At 37.8% G+C, this 14,609-nt stretch overlaps 4 protein-coding genes and 1 long non-coding RNA gene across 7 annotated transcripts; 1 reads left to right on the top strand and 4 right to left on the bottom strand.

The window, feature by feature from the left end:
• Positions 1–826: 826 nt before the first annotated feature.
• On the bottom strand, positions 827–2,579 carry LOC108811735 (uncharacterized). Its single transcript, XR_001943361.2, has 3 exons — positions 2,210–2,579; positions 1,415–1,519; positions 827–1,336 (listed from the first exon to the last, which is right to left on the bottom strand). It is a non-coding gene; the product is annotated as an uncharacterized LOC108811735 (long non-coding RNA).
• Positions 2,580–3,305: 726 nt separating this feature from the next.
• Positions 3,306–4,977, bottom strand: LOC108812788 (protein DCL homolog, chloroplastic). Its single transcript, XM_018585140.2, has 3 exons — positions 4,519–4,977; positions 3,858–3,972; positions 3,306–3,691 (listed from the first exon to the last, which is right to left on the bottom strand). The coding sequence occupies exons 1-3, from the start codon at positions 4,848–4,850 to the stop codon at positions 3,521–3,523; spliced, it is 618 nt and encodes a 205-aa protein (XP_018440642.1). The 5' UTR covers positions 4,851–4,977; the 3' UTR covers positions 3,306–3,520.
• A 691-nt stretch (positions 4,978–5,668) lies between these two features.
• On the top strand, positions 5,669–8,003 carry LOC108812787 (transcription factor LUX). 3 transcript variants are annotated; one of them, XR_001943505.2, is made up of 3 exons: positions 5,669–6,790; positions 7,469–7,642; positions 7,828–8,003. XR_001943505.2 is itself a non-coding variant. In XM_018585139.2 (2 exons), the coding sequence occupies exon 1, from the start codon at positions 5,798–5,800 to the stop codon at positions 6,773–6,775; it is 978 nt and encodes a 325-aa protein (XP_018440641.1). In that variant the 5' UTR covers positions 5,669–5,797; the 3' UTR covers positions 6,776–6,790; positions 7,469–7,752. The 3 variants fall into 3 exon arrangements, 1 of the variants encoding a protein (XP_018440641.1); XR_001943506.2 differs by having other exon boundaries at positions 7,822–8,003; XM_018585139.2 differs by lacking the exon at positions 7,828–8,003 and having other exon boundaries at positions 7,469–7,752.
• A 25-nt stretch (positions 8,004–8,028) lies between these two features.
• Positions 8,029–10,004, bottom strand: LOC108812786 (flavonol 3-O-glucosyltransferase UGT76E12). The gene is made up of 2 exons (XM_018585138.2): positions 9,349–10,004; positions 8,029–9,170 (listed from the first exon to the last, which is right to left on the bottom strand). The coding sequence occupies exons 1-2, from the start codon at positions 9,800–9,802 to the stop codon at positions 8,293–8,295; spliced, it is 1,332 nt and encodes a 443-aa protein (XP_018440640.1). The 5' UTR covers positions 9,803–10,004; the 3' UTR covers positions 8,029–8,292.
• An 820-nt stretch (positions 10,005–10,824) lies between these two features.
• LOC108809367 (UDP-glycosyltransferase 76E5-like) lies at positions 10,825–12,466 on the bottom strand. The gene is made up of 2 exons (XM_018581512.2): positions 11,876–12,466; positions 10,825–11,795 (listed from the first exon to the last, which is right to left on the bottom strand). The coding sequence occupies exons 1-2, from the start codon at positions 12,150–12,152 to the stop codon at positions 10,942–10,944; spliced, it is 1,131 nt and encodes a 376-aa protein (XP_018437014.2). The 5' UTR covers positions 12,153–12,466; the 3' UTR covers positions 10,825–10,941.
• Between the last annotated feature and the right edge of the window lie 2,143 nt (positions 12,467–14,609).

Genomic DNA, 14,609 nt, shown 5'->3' with positions numbered 1-14,609 from the left:
TTACTAAATCAAACATTTAACCATATATAAAACTTAGTTATTTACATTTTTGATTTTATAATTGGCACAAAATCTATATTGATTAACTAATAAATAAAAATCTGCACTATTATTATTATGGTAATATAATTAATGATGTGTATTAACGTTAAGATAATATAATTAATAAAATTATTAAGCTAATGAAATATAGAAATACAATTAACTAGGATCGGCCCGCCCTACGGACGGGATGTGAATTATAAAATAGTTTAGAAAGTTATATGTAACAGTATTAAACATTGTATGTTTTGGTGATTATTGGATTTTGTTTAATTCTTGTGTTTTAGTTTCAGTGCCGAATTTGCACTTTATAGATTGTTGGTAGGTGAAAATGTATATTAGTAATGAAGCGGTTGAGTAATTAATCTACGTTGATTTTTATATGGTTATCGACTGTCATTTGTCGTATTTTGTGATTGGGTTGTTTGGTTTTGAGTAAGTTTGAAATAACATCTTTTTATTGATGGGTTTCTTTGCTTAATAACCAAAAAAAATAGATTTTGGGAGAGAGTAGAGAGAAATAGAAAGAGAAAGTGAGAGAGGGTGGGTTTTTGGCTAGTGAATGAGTTATATTTTTTCTTTTGGTTATTATACCTAATTTCCCTTTATTAATTGAGATCTTCGTACATATAGTTGAAGACAATAAGATCAATGTGGTCAGTTTCTTTTGATTTAGCAAATTAAATATTATTTTCTATAACACTTATCAATTGTAATATTTAGAAATATCATCATGTTACATATTTATATACACCTGCATCGTAGAAAGACACATATCTCATAATTGACGCCAAGGCTCTAAGCAAATAATATTTTAAGATTCATAATTCCTCTCGTACTACTCGCTTATTTTATATATAAGATTTGTTACATGACCAAAACAAATGCATAGAGGCAGTTTCGAAAACTGTTAAACACTTGCATGTTTTTAAAACTGAATGAAAGATAATGACTTCGGAGAAGTCAGAGGAATTCTTCCTTTTCTTCTACACCATGTCGAATGTTGCCTCGTTTCAAAGTTATAGACGCTTCTCCTGTTCAAACAAACAAACAACTCTTCTTCCAATCACAACACAAAACTCATATCACGTTTGTTCGACGTATTTAGTATCTCCCTACAATTTCAGACAGCAATAGCGGGTCCGTGAAACCAATCAGATCTCAATAAATACACATTGCTTGAAAATGTTTGCATAGGAGGTCTAGACCCCATATCCCTTCGTTCTATCACTTCTTCTTCTGCCCAGATACCGCTCTGCTTCAGACGTCGAACACACCCGGCCACTTGAGCTTCCTGCTCCGCCCAATCAAATATCATGTCACATCCAAACAACCAAACAGAGAGAGAGAGTGTGTGTGGCAATGTCCTTACCATGAGATATTTGGACCGTTTGACCATGAGAGAGTAGCTCATCATGGTCTTTGTTTGAATGTAAACGCATGAGACCAAACACTTATTAGTTTCCTAGTACAACATCTGTGTGCAAAACATTTGAAAGTAAGATCATATAGTCAAAAGCAACGACGCAAAGGCACTGTTACCAAAGTTTAACAAAAAAACATAGCACACCATAATGACGAAAAAGTTGAAAACGTTACACTTTTACAAACGATAACTAATACCTGATCACTGATATTTAAACCCATAGAAGAGAACACATGACTGATAAAAAGATAATGATAACTATCCAAAGGAACAAAAAACAAAGACAGACAGTGTAAGAGTTTATCCACTGTAAAATTGGAAACTTTGAAGAGTGGAGATAGTATACACGAAGACAGGCCAGTCAGAGAGAATAGAAGGATTAATCAAACAAATACATTTGGGAATATATTAGTGCTAATTAACGGAATGAATTTAACAGATCATCAGTATCAACGCAACCGAACAGGAAATCAAAATCAATACTAAACAACAGGATATAGTTCACCGGAAAACATATCAGTGCCAATAAAGACGATACAGTTCGCTGAGGATAATAAATCAGACCAACTAAGGTATTAAAAATATCAGTTAAAAAAACAAATAACAAATTTCACGTTCACCAGAAACACAATCAGTATTCACGAACAGATTAAAGTTCCCAGGAAATACAAACAGTACGACATAAAATATTAACTCAGAACAATAGATCTATAGAAGAATAGACGGGGGAAAATCACTCACGTTAACGTCAACCATGAGCAGATCAGCTCACATATGCTCCCCACCACGGTTGATATTCCTAATTTTCCAGAATCTCAGAAGCCTCGCCTCGACAACAGAAGAACAGAGAGATGAGTATTAAGAGATGAATATGAAGGAGAAGGATAACAGAGAGATTTCGAGATCGCGATTCGCAGATGTGAGATACGAACCTATTATACACGAAATCGCAGAATGAACAACGCAACAGAAGAGATCGTAATGAGCGCCTGATTTAATGGGATTAAAGACAATGAGATTAAAGACGCAGAAATTACAACGCCTCTGTTACGGAACTGGAACGTCATCGTCTCAGCCGATCGATGAGAAACGCAGAACACGAATGTGCTCTCTGGAATGTGCATCTCAACCAGAATTAAGGTTTCCGTCGGGTGAAGTGGTCTCTGGGCCGCAAAACACAACGTGACATTGAGCCCAATAGAAAGCCTGAACGGTAACCAAAATTATTGAATCGCTGCGTTTCATTAATAGATGACACATGTCAGATGCTCGGCGATTGAATTTATGACCTGGCATCTGATGTGTTAACAGGAAGGAAACACTCTATTTTATATATATATAGATGTAATACTACTATTCATGTTTCCAAACAATTTTCATTTAGAATACTATACTCGTTTCCAAACTTTAATAATATAGATATCTTATATATTTTGGTGTCAGATCCCATAATAAAATATTTACCCACATGGGTGAGTGAGCTCACTATAGAAACCCACCGGATTTTATTTTATGAGTGGGTAGGTGGGTTAGGCGCGAGGCTGGAATCAAATTAGGTCTCTATGAGTTCCTGAAATTGAGAAAGAGTCTTTCTTGGTTGACTACTGGGAGTTTTAAACTGATTTAGATATTTTCCCTGAGGGTGCTCTTACGAGTCACTTATTCCTCTTGAACTTGTGCACTAATCGATACTTCTTCTTTTACCTGCTTATTCCGGTTATTTGCTCATCCCAATTCATATGGACTTGAAGATCTAATGAACATGCTGCTGATATATCTGACAAAAGTAAAAATACTAAAGATCCATTGCTTTTGTTTCCATTTTCTATTTCTCATATATCAAATGCACTGTATCTGCTATTTATTCTAATTGATTCAAGCCTACCAATGCATTGAGAGCCATTCCAAATTTTATACAACAAAGCCTTACATACAACTGATTTCGTTCTGTGTAACTTCTTCAATAAGGGGGGGGAAGCAGCAAAATTTAAATGAGAATTGCTTGCTATTGATGATGAGTCGGACGGTATTACAGCAGGAACCAGTTATGATTTAGCTACTAGCACGCTTAAAATGTTCACGAATAAATCTCTCCGCGTGAGACGGGTACCTATCACGAACGTAGGCTCGAAGACACTTCTGGTATGAGAAATCTATCCATCCACCATCTGTTCTCACAACAAAGAGACACCTCGAGTGCCTGAACTGAGGATGCCGATCAACCTGCCATTAACAAGTTAGACACTCATAAGCACATAAAGAAAGAAAATCGCAAGTTTAACAAGTTAGACACTGCTAGCTTATGATAACATCCCTATAGTCATAAGCATTCCAAAGCACAGCTATCACTGAAAGAAAGATAGATATAAGGCAGCCTGCATTCACGTACCATTATAAAATCAAGACCGCAGCCAATTTTGTCTTTGGAGTAGGGGTGATAAGCCAGAAGCTTTTCCATGACAATTTTCTCATCCTCAAAGTCTAAGCGTTCTCCATCCAAATACCTGCTTATCAAAAAAAAGAAAAATAATACTCCAATCATTAAGACTGCAAAAATATTCTTCACGAAAACGCACATGCACTAAAGTTAGCTTAGCTTCGAATTTCAATAGTTCACTTAAAAACAGTCCCTGTTTGGCCTATTCATCTAGTTCCAGTAGAGTAAATTGAAGATACAAGAGCATCTATATTCTGCAAACACAGCTATAATCCAATCAAAGCTCATCCACCAACTACCAAGAGTCTGCTTCTCCACAAAGCAGTTTGGTAGCACACGTAATGATTATATTGGAAGAAGCTATGAAACTATAACCTGAAGATTATGCAACAAATGGTGATGGTACAGTTACTGTAGAGCATGAGGAATTCGTTCCAGGCACTTCAAGAAAAATTCTAAATTTTGATTGGAATTGTAATTGTAATTCAAAACATTGGCACTATATCTTTGGAGGAGATTCAATCAGTTCTATCATGCTAGTGGTAGAAAACGGCGCAGCTGATCTAACCTAACATTCTAATCATAACTACAACTCCACCAAACGAAGTTTCACCTATCCGAATGAAGAATATCTTTGGCGAGAAGAGCGACAGGTTCAATATCTCGAAGGATCTCCGCCTCCCGGTTCTTCCACTTCCGATAATCAGGATCTTCGAAACGCCAGTTGTCACCACCGGGAGACGGCGTCGAGCTGATCGCCGCCGTGGCAGAGCCTTCCTCCCCGGGAGAATCATCCTCGCGCAACTGTGGTTTTTCGGCAAGGGAACACAGCAGACGCTGACGGCGAGAGAGAAACCCGGCCGCTGCGATGCTTGCTTGATGACGGTGGGAGAGAAAACCGCTGCGGAGGAGAGGGAGTGTTCTGAGGAGGAGTAGTGAGGTCATTGACCTAGATCGGGGGAGGAATCCGAGAGATTACGAGATCGAAGTGCAATCGAATAAACCCTAACCAGTACAGTCACTCGAAGAAGATGAGTGAGAATTTTGCACAGTTGTAGCAGGAGACGTGGGAAGAAGAAGATAAGGACGAAAGAGACATTTCTTTAGATATTTTATGGACCGGGCTCACAGGCCCATTTATTATTATCTCAATATTACGAAGATGTCAATCGAACCCGAAATGCTGTGGAAGCGGACAGAGCCGTAGAGCCACACCTTCCTATATCTCGTTTTGATTTAATTGCGACTTCCTTTCCATTCTGTGCCGTTAGATTGATCCTTTGACGCTTCTATAAATATCTAAAAACATGATCCAACGGCTGAGATATCGTATTGCGTGTCAAGACTGTACATAACTCATCACCGAATCTCTCTCCTCCTTTCTCTCTCCAGCTGGACGAACCCACCGCTGTGCCCGGTTTCTCTCTCGGGCCAACACATGCAGCTTGGTAAGTCAGTCTTTTTTTTTTGTCAAGGGGTAAGTCAGTCTTAAATTACCAAAAAAACCCCACCACGTTACCTTGCTTTGGACCTTCTTAATCCACGTGATTCATCTTACGTACCCAGTTTGGTAATTCGTGTTTAATCGCCTACAACGCGCGTATTATCAAAAACGTGCTCTCGTGACGTGTTAAAAAGAGATTGGTCGTATCAAATATCTTAAGCGTTAGTCGGTCGGAGATATTAAGAAGAAGATCAAAAATATCTAGCTAACTCGTCCACGTTGGCACTTACACGAAGCCATCTGGAAGCTATACAGTGCGCTTTTTCTCTTTTATTATTATCTTTTTGCTTTACTTTTCTTCTCTCTTTTGCAAAATTGCTCATCGTCACACAATACCAAAACTCCTCCACGAATCTCTTCTTCTCCCCATCTCCGATTCGGAATCCAAATGGGTGAGGAAGTAAGGATGAGCGATTACGACGTCTCCGGCGACGGAGATAGGGTTCTCGAATGGGAGATGGGGCTACCTAGCGACGACGATTTGACATCTCTCTCCTACTCTCTGATTCCTCCGAATCTCGCCATGGCTTTCAGTATAACTCCAGAGAAGAGCCGCACCATCGAAGACGTGAACCGCGCATCGGAGACGACCTTCTCCTCGCTCCGCAGCGGCGGATCTTCAGGTCTCAACACCTCTTCCTCTAACAACAACAACAACAACAGCGTCGCGGCGGAGGAAGAGGACGAGGAGGAGGAGGATCGAGTCGGATCGAGCAGCCCAGGATCGGACTCGAAGAAACAGAAGACATCCGGCGACGGCGTGGATCTCTCCCCGTCGGCGGCGGCGGCGGAGGAGGGAGATTCGGGGACTGAAGATCCAACCGGGAAGACGCTGAAACGACCGCGTTTAGTGTGGACGCCGCAGCTGCACAAGAGGTTCGTCGACGTGGTGGCTCACCTAGGGGTCAAGAACGCGGTGCCGAAGACGATTATGCAGCTGATGAACGTGGAAGGGTTGACCCGAGAGAACGTCGCGTCCCACCTCCAGAAGTACAGGCTGTACCTCAAACGGATGCAGGGGCTGACGACGGAAGGTCCGTCTTCTTCCGACAAGCTCTTCTCCTCCACGCCCGTGCCTCCTCAGAGCTTCCAAGAACTCGGAGGCGGTAACGGTAACGGCCAAGGGAATGTATCGGCGGGTGTGCCGTACGGAGCAGCGCCGCAGCCGCCGATGATGCAGATGCCTGTGTATGCGCATCATATGGGTATGCAAGGGTATCATCATCACCAGAGTCACGGTCATGATCCTTATCATCAGAACCGTCAGCATCATCATGAAGCGAATCCATATATGATGCAGCAGAACAAGTTCGGATCCATGGCGTCTTATCCTTCTGTTGGGGGTAGAAGTGCGAATGAGAATTAAAATGAAATCGAATTGGTGAGCTTGTGTTTTGCTCGTGGAACTTTATAGTAATTATTAGTCAAAGTTTCTATCTTTTTAAGTACAGTTAATAATATTCTTCTTACACGATTTGGTTGAAACTTTTTCAAGTTTCTTGTCTTTGCTACAAATGGTATATAATAAAGTCTAGGGCTTTTAAATCACTTGTTCAGAGCATTTTGACAAAGCTAACATCAAGAAAGGTGAAATTTGTTGTAATGTGACTTTGAGATATATTATGTAATACAGACTAAGTAACACTGAATGACTGTAGCAGAATTTTTTGTTCTTAAGAGTGAGTGATATGTGCATTGACTTGGTAGTTTTATGTGTGCTTAATGCCATATGTAGCCTAGTGCTTCACAAGTATTCTACGCATTTAGTTTGTCAGTAGAAAAGATAGTCAGCACCATAGTGATATTTTCATGTTTCATTGGTTTTGGTAAATACATGTCTTGTCTCTATTTACCTAACCACATTTTGCTTGTAAATGTATTGCAATTGCAAAAGATATGGTACTTGCTGATACTCGAGTAAGTTTTATCCATCTCAGAAGCCTTTTTCTCCCTACGTTTTGCTTTTCTCAGAATAATCCATTTCTTCTGGTTTAGTTATACCGTTCTTGAATCCTTCGCATCTTCCCAGGTCTTGATCGTACTTTGATTACTGTTACAGGTTCTTGACTTGTGTCCCGCATCAATATGTCTTTATCTTTTGCCGAGTTTTCTTAACCATAGGAGAGATCATACAACATATCATGTCGAAGCTAGACCAATGAGTATTCTTGGAAGACAATGCATACTTGGGGACTTCTGTCAAGTTTCGTGTACTCATTTTCTAGATTGTGAGGTAAGTCGCTCATGTCTTGTTTCTTTGCTTTAAGGGTTTGTTTCTTTAAGATGGCGTCAGACACAATCTTCATCTTTATTTACTTTCAATATACGAATCAGTTTAAATCTTTTAAAAGGAGAGCTTTTTTTTGTCCAATCAAATTGTCTCTCATATGACGACCTTTTCTTTTCTGTAAGTAATAGCCTTTCATTGGACTGGAGAGCCACGTACCAATGAACTTCCTACACAAGGGAGAAAGTGACATTCCAACAAAAGCGAAAACTCTTTTTTATTCTTTCTTGCTGATTTGAGTTATTGGTTTCAGCTACGTATGGTTCTACTTTGAGATCTATATAATAATTTAAGACCTTTTCATCTCCGTATACGGGTCATACTTCTATCTATTACTAAAAAAAATCATTTCCATTAATATATTATTCTCTGCACATCACACATTCAGTGACAGCGTTATCCTCATATAACTTGTGTCACCCGTTTGATTTTATCCTTGAAAAGTAAGATTCTCCTAGCATACAAAATTAAAAAGATTTCTTGATATCCAGCCAAGCCTGTCATCCGCTTTTTCACCTGCTTTCTTCAGCATAAGACATTTTAACCTTATGTTTTCACTGGCAAGTTACGGTGAATCAAATAGAGAGTAATTTTCTTCAGAGAAGCCTCAAGAAGTTGACAAACTCCTCTAGCGAGTTGTGTGAAGAACCTCCACTTCTAACGGAACCTCTTAGTTTCTCCCTCAAACTGACGGCTCTCTTCCTCATATCCTCTCCTTCTTGGCCAACCATTAACCTCCTCACTGCTCTATCTACCGCTCCTCTGTCTAGATCACCTTCCACTTGCATCCCTATTTTCCAAACACACTCCAAGTACCTCGCGTTCACCTTCTGATCACCGGTAAACGGTTTGCAGATCACAGGAACGCCTGCCCCGAGGCTTTCTAGCGTCGAGTTCCATCCACAATGGCTCCAAAACCCTCCTACTGCAGGATGAGCAAGCACTTCTTTCTGTGGTGCCCATTTTACTATGTAACCTCGGTCCGAAACCATCTCGTTGAACTCTTCGGGCAAGGACTCTAGCCACTCCGAACCGCGTACTGACCCTGGCCGGATCACCCATAAGAATTTTTGGTTACTAGCAGCCAATCCCGAAACCATTTCCATCACCTCATTGATATCCATCAAAGCTAAGCTTCCCAAACCCACGAATATCACGCTGTTTTGCTTTTGCTTGTTCAACCATTCGATACAGCTCGTGTTCTCTTCAAGCAGACTCGTGGGAGCTGAGGCCACCATGTGAAGAGGGCCTATAGTGTACACCGGAATATCTAGTGATTCTTGCAGGCAAGACAGAGAGGAGCTCTCTAGACAGCTCGCTGTGTTGATTATCACGGAGGAAGCTGTCCGTTTGTCAACTGCGTTTCTGTACAGCTCTGTTATGCTTTCTAACGATGCCCGACGTGAATCCGGAAAGTCTTTGTACCTCAGGGGATGAAACTCCGGCACTAGCTCGTCTTGCTTTACTTTTAACTCTGCAAAAAGTTAAAAAATCATATTTGTTATAAGATTTTAGACACTAGTGCTGTTCGTTTGACAGACGCAGCTGCGTTTTCCTCATATTCGTTACGCAGAATATGAACGCAGGCAGCTGCGTCTGCCAAACAAACAGTACTACTAGCGCAAAATGGAAACAGAGAAGTTGTAGAGTACCATTTAAGAACTTGTCGAATACAGAGCGGCAAAGAAAAGCCGTGGCACTTGTCGTGCTGAAAATAACGGATGGAATGTTAAACTCTTTAGCTGCAGCTTCAGCAAAGTAGAGGAACTCGTCGTAGATGACACATGAGATGTCGTTACTTTGTTGCATCAACAGCTGACCCAGACATTCCTTGAAACCCACGTGACACTCTTTGTTGAGCTTAAGGGCCAACAGAATTTGCCCGAGATTCTTGAGATCAGACTCCGGTAAGCTTTCTGGAATGGTGATAAACTGAAAATCAGTGAAGTCCTCTAGAGGGCTGAAGTAACTGAACTTGGTCTGAGCAACTGTGATTGAGAAACCCTTCAAGTGAAGAGATTTCGCAAGTTGCATCATTGGAGATATATGTCCTTGTGCTGGAATGGGAACCAACACTAGCCTTTTCCTCGCTAGTTTTTGCTCCATTTTTGAAAACCTACAAAACAACTAAAAATGGTATAAAAAAAAACTAAAAATGGTATCTCCTCTATTAGTATTATTGAAAGAAGTATCTTTCTTAGATTTTGAAACAGATGGGATCAAAGCCTAGAAAGTGAAGGATCACTTCGGAAGTCTTAAGATTCGGAGATTGGTAGAGATAAAGAGAGTGAAGATGATTGAATAGGGTAAATCAAGTGGGCATATGCTCACGTTCCCACAAAAAGCCAATAATTGTTTGTTTGGTTTGTTCTGGCACACATGTAGTTGGTGGATTTTTGCCAATATTCGCATATATATATATATATATATATATATATATATATATATATATATAGTTTTGTAAAACAATTCTAAAAATGAGATAAAAGTTTAGAATAGTATAGTTGACAAAAAAATAGTTTAGAATAATATTTTAGTTTACTTATTGTTTTACCAACTAAGAACTTGATTAGTGAGAAGTTTTCACATGAATTCTTAAAATGGCTTAAAATATTACACATGAGAACACTTTCTCAAATGAGTTGAGATTCTTTTTAGGTTTAGGCCATGTGTTTACTCGGGTTCAATCAGACTTTGGTGTTTGGAGTGCTCGAAATTGGATCTCATTTGAATATTCTTAAAGTTCCGTTTGGATATAGTAGCACATCTAAACCAATTGAAACCGCTTTTAACATCAGGTTCATTTTACATCGAATTTTGGTTATCCAAATACTTATGTGTGAATCAAAAATACATACTCTAATTCATAAACTTGACAAGTTTAAACAATTTTTACTTACAAAACCTTTGGTGGAGTGATACAGAAGTAGTCGTTACTAGGAGAAAAACATGAACGAGTTAAATTTAACAACTAACAATCTCTTTTTTTTGTCACGGATAACAACTAACAATCTTACTTCTTGATCTTCCTCTTGTCGTCTTTGGCTTCATGTAAGATGTTGTTCCAAACAGAGAAATTTTATTTATTATGCAACTATTCCATTTTATACAAACTTCCAAAAGACACTTAATTTTATTTGAATTGCTTTTTATTTGGATAAATAAGAAAACCGTACTTAAGAAATATTCGTAAGTTTGTTCTAAACAATTCAATGATAGAGTAATAATACATGAAGTGAAGCTTCTCACTCTGTCTTTAAGTACTTGGCAAGCTCATCCAGAGCCCTGTATGAGGAGCCTCCACTTCTCAGAGAGGCTTCAAGCTTTTCTTTCAAAACAAGGGCTCTCTCCCTCATGCCTGCAACTTCTTCATCCACCATCAACCTCTTCACGGCTCTCTCGACCCCTCCTCTTTCTACTTCACCTTGAAGCTGAAACCCGATTCTCCAAACACTTTCTATATATATTGCGTTTAACTTCTGCTCCCCACTGAAAGGCCTGCAAATCATTGGAACTCCTTCCACAATGCTCTCGAGCGTTGAGTTCCATCCGCAGTGGCTCCAGAATCCTCCAACTGCAGGATGTCCAAGTACTTCATTCTGCGTTGCCCATTTCACAATATATCCCTTTTCTGAGACAATCTTACTGACTTCCTCTGGCAGTGACTCAGAGCCAGGTCGGATGACCCACAAGAATGGCTGGTTGCTATTAGACAATCCCCAAGCCATCTCCATGACTTCCTTTGGTTCCATTTGTGCTTTGCTTCCCAAGCTTATGTACATGACTGACCGTGGCATCTGCTTGTTCAACCATTCAATGCAGCTCTTGTCCTCTTCCAGTAAGCTAGAATTTGCTGAAGCTGTAATGTGAAGAGGGCCTAATGAAAACAATGGAATATTGAGTTCTTGTTGCAGGCATGATAGAGACGTGCTCTCTAGACAGCTCGTTGTGTTGATGATAACAGCAGAAGCCGTTCTTTTGTTAAATACTTCCCTACATATCTCCAAAAATTGATCCAGTGGTCCCATTCCTGAAAATGGTAGGTTTTTGTATCTTAGTGGATGTAAATTTTCCACCACCTTGTCTTGCACTTCAGGATCTGAAAGTTATAAAAATAAATCATCTTCTGCTAAGTAAGAGGAAGGGTTGCATTCAGGCTAAACAGTTAATATTGGGTACCTTCAATGTCAATCAAGAACTTCTCAGCATTGAGTTTGCTTAGAACACAGCCGCAAGCATGATTTGTAGCACTGGCAGTGCTTAATATGACACTTGGGATCTTGAACTCCTTAGCTGCTGCTTCAGAGAAGTACATGAGCTCGTCATAGATGATACATGCGATATCATTGTCATGTTGTAGCAACAACTGAGATATACAGTCCTGGAACCTCGCCTCGCTTGTTTTATTGAGATTTATCAGAAATTCGACTGGTCCGAGGCTCTCTTGTTCAGACATCGGTACGATTTCTGGTATAGTTACAAATTGAAAGCTAGGGAAACGTTGAGAAGAGGTTACTTGTTTGCATTTTCCTTGGGCAACTATAATGAGAACCCCTTAAAGTTAAGGCTTGTCCAAGTTGCATCATTGGAGTTATATGCCCTTGTGCTGGAAATGGAACCTACACTATCCTTCTCTTCTCTGTAATTTTTTCCATTGCTTTAACCTTTTTTCTTCCCCTCCTTCGTATCTCAATGCATACATCCCTTCATAAGTGATCCATATTACTCCCTCCATTTCTTAAAGAGTGTCGTTGTGACATTTTTCACACAGATTAAGAAAGTTGTTGAAATATATATAAGTTGTAATTAATTATACTTCTTTGACCAATAGTATTTTAGATAAATAAAATTATTTATAAAATCAATGCAGTTTGCAATTAATTTTCAGCTGAAAATTAATATAATTTACATTGGAATTGTAAAGTGACACTCTTTGTGTAACAAGAAAATGAGCTCAGAGTGACACTTATTATGAAACAGAAGGTGTATAAGTGTCCCTCTGATGCCAAATTTCAAAAAGAAGTAATCTTCCATTGAATTGTGGAGTCACATGGAGTTGGAGGAATTTTCACATTAATTATTGCATGTTCGCGTTTGACGTTTAAATAAAATAATATAACTGTGATAGGATCAGTTCGTCCTACGAACGAGATATTCTTTACTTGTGATATATGTTATTATTTTTGTATGATTTTGGGTTTGTATAATTATAACTACATTTATTTTGATTTATATGTGTATATAATACAAAATATGATTCATAAATTGATGTAAAAATGTTGCATTCATAATTACTATTTATTTATTAATGTATTATATATATACACTACTTTAATGATATATAAAAGTTATTAACTATTACCATATTTTTAAAATCTTACCAAAATGAATATTTATAGAAAAAAAAATATTTTTTGATATAAAATTTATTATTATTTACTATATTAGGAAATTTGGCCAAATATATAAATATGTATATAGAAAATAGAAATTATCATATTTAAGAAGTCTTACCAAAAATATAAATTTTCGTATAAAAAATTATTTATCAATAATTTGGTTGATCTCGTATCATATATTTTCTAAAGACATGTCATATTTTTGTGGAAGAATCAAGAATAAAATCTAAAATAGTAAAATAATATTTATCTTTCACTGTTGGATTATTCGTGCATGTTACTCGCACAACTGTTCTTGTTGACCACAAGGAAGGAAATGCTAGTGATGAAAATCGTAGAGAGGTAATACAGCCAGTTTATTGCTTAACTAGAAGTTTTCAAATAATGATTTTAAATATTACAAGGAAAATAATTTAAAATATAATTTTTTAATTAGTTAATATTTTGATACTATTATTTTATATTTTAGTTTTATAATTTTGAAATATTTTGAAGATTACATGCTTATAGACTTCTGATAGAGTGACATAGATCAGAATTTTTTTGAAACAATTGTATCTTTTGATTCATTATGTTATTGAACTGTTCCAGTATTGAGACATATTTTGAGTTAATGAAAAAAACAGTATCTCGATTCTACTATTGTATCATTTTTTTTCTTACTCTTTGGTGTAAATCTTATCATCTTTATTCTTTATAACACTTAGTTCTCCGTAATTTATATATTATGGTTCTATCAGTATATGTCATGGGTCTCTTACTCCCTGCTCGTTTGCAAATTTTATCGAACTGAATTTTTTGGAACTCTTTCAAGTACCTTGCTTATATATTTATCGTCAAACGGACTTCAATACTTCTCAAATTCTACTATTGTATCATTCTTTTCTTACTCTTGGTATAACATTATCATTTTTATTTTTTACAATATTTAGTTCTCTGTAGTTTGTATATTACGGTTCTATCAGTATATGTCATGGGTCTCTTACTCCCTGATTGTTTGCAAATTTGATCGAACTGAGTTTTTTGGAACTCTTGCAAGTACCTTGCTTATATATTATACCTTCCATCGGACTTCAATACTTATCTCCTTTGTCTTATCTTATATGAGCTCTTTCATGACCCCGCAAATATCCATTTTTCAGTTTTCCTTTTTCCTCAAAATATGTATTCGGTCCAAGTAGATATTTGGTCTTTGATAATGATTTTTTGTCAAAAATAACACGAGCTTCACAAACAGGTTATGTGATTATCCTAGTCAATTATTTCTTATTAATTTATCATGCACAAAAGCCTCTCCAAGAACAAATTTCAAGTGGGAATTGTTGCATCAGTTTTTTAACAAGCCATCATCACTATTGGCTCTGGTTTTTTGTTTACTAATGTGAAACTGGGGAAGGTAACTGTGAAAGAAATTAATTTTTTAACATTATATTCAAATACACGAGATCAAAAGAGTGATATATCTTTCCTCTCATTTTTTCTTTTTAATGTCACTCCAACAAAAGAAATACCAG

This window comes from Raphanus sativus, chromosome 6 (genome assembly GCF_000801105.2).
Source record: "Raphanus sativus cultivar WK10039 chromosome 6, ASM80110v3, whole genome shotgun sequence".
NCBI lineage: Eukaryota > Viridiplantae > Streptophyta > Magnoliopsida > Brassicales > Brassicaceae > Raphanus > Raphanus sativus.
The sequence above is the reverse complement of the archived record's forward strand: the minus strand, read 5'-3'. Positions and strand labels throughout refer to the sequence as shown.

Bases quoted from the DNA above. Each gene is read 5' to 3' on its own strand.
- LOC108812788 (XM_018585140.2), bottom strand. From the start codon at position 4,850: ATGACCTCACTACTCCTCCTCAGAACACTCCCTCTCCTCCGCAGCGGT. The intron at 3,973-4,518 runs GTGAAACTTCGT...TTTGATAAGCAG, and splicing joins GATATTCTTCATTCGGATAG to GTATTTGGATGGAGAACGCT. The intron at 3,692-3,857 runs GTACGTGAATGC...TGTTAATGGCAG, and splicing joins GCGGTCTTGATTTTATAATG to GTTGATCGGCATCCTCAGTT.
- LOC108812787 (XM_018585139.2), top strand. From the start codon at position 5,798: ATGGGTGAGGAAGTAAGGATGAGCGATTACGACGTCTCCGGCGACGGA.
- LOC108812786 (XM_018585138.2), bottom strand. From the start codon at position 9,802: ATGGAGCAAAAACTAGCGAGGAAAAGGCTAGTGTTGGTTCCCATTCCA. The intron at 9,171-9,348 runs GTACTCTACAAC...AACTTTTTGCAG, and splicing joins ATTCGACAAGTTCTTAAATG to AGTTAAAAGTAAAGCAAGAC.
- LOC108809367 (XM_018581512.2), bottom strand. From the start codon at position 12,152: ATGTCTGAACAAGAGAGCCTCGGACCAGTCGAATTTCTGATAAATCTC. The intron at 11,796-11,875 runs GTACCCAATATT...TATAACTTTCAG, and splicing joins GTTCTTGATTGACATTGAAG to ATCCTGAAGTGCAAGACAAG.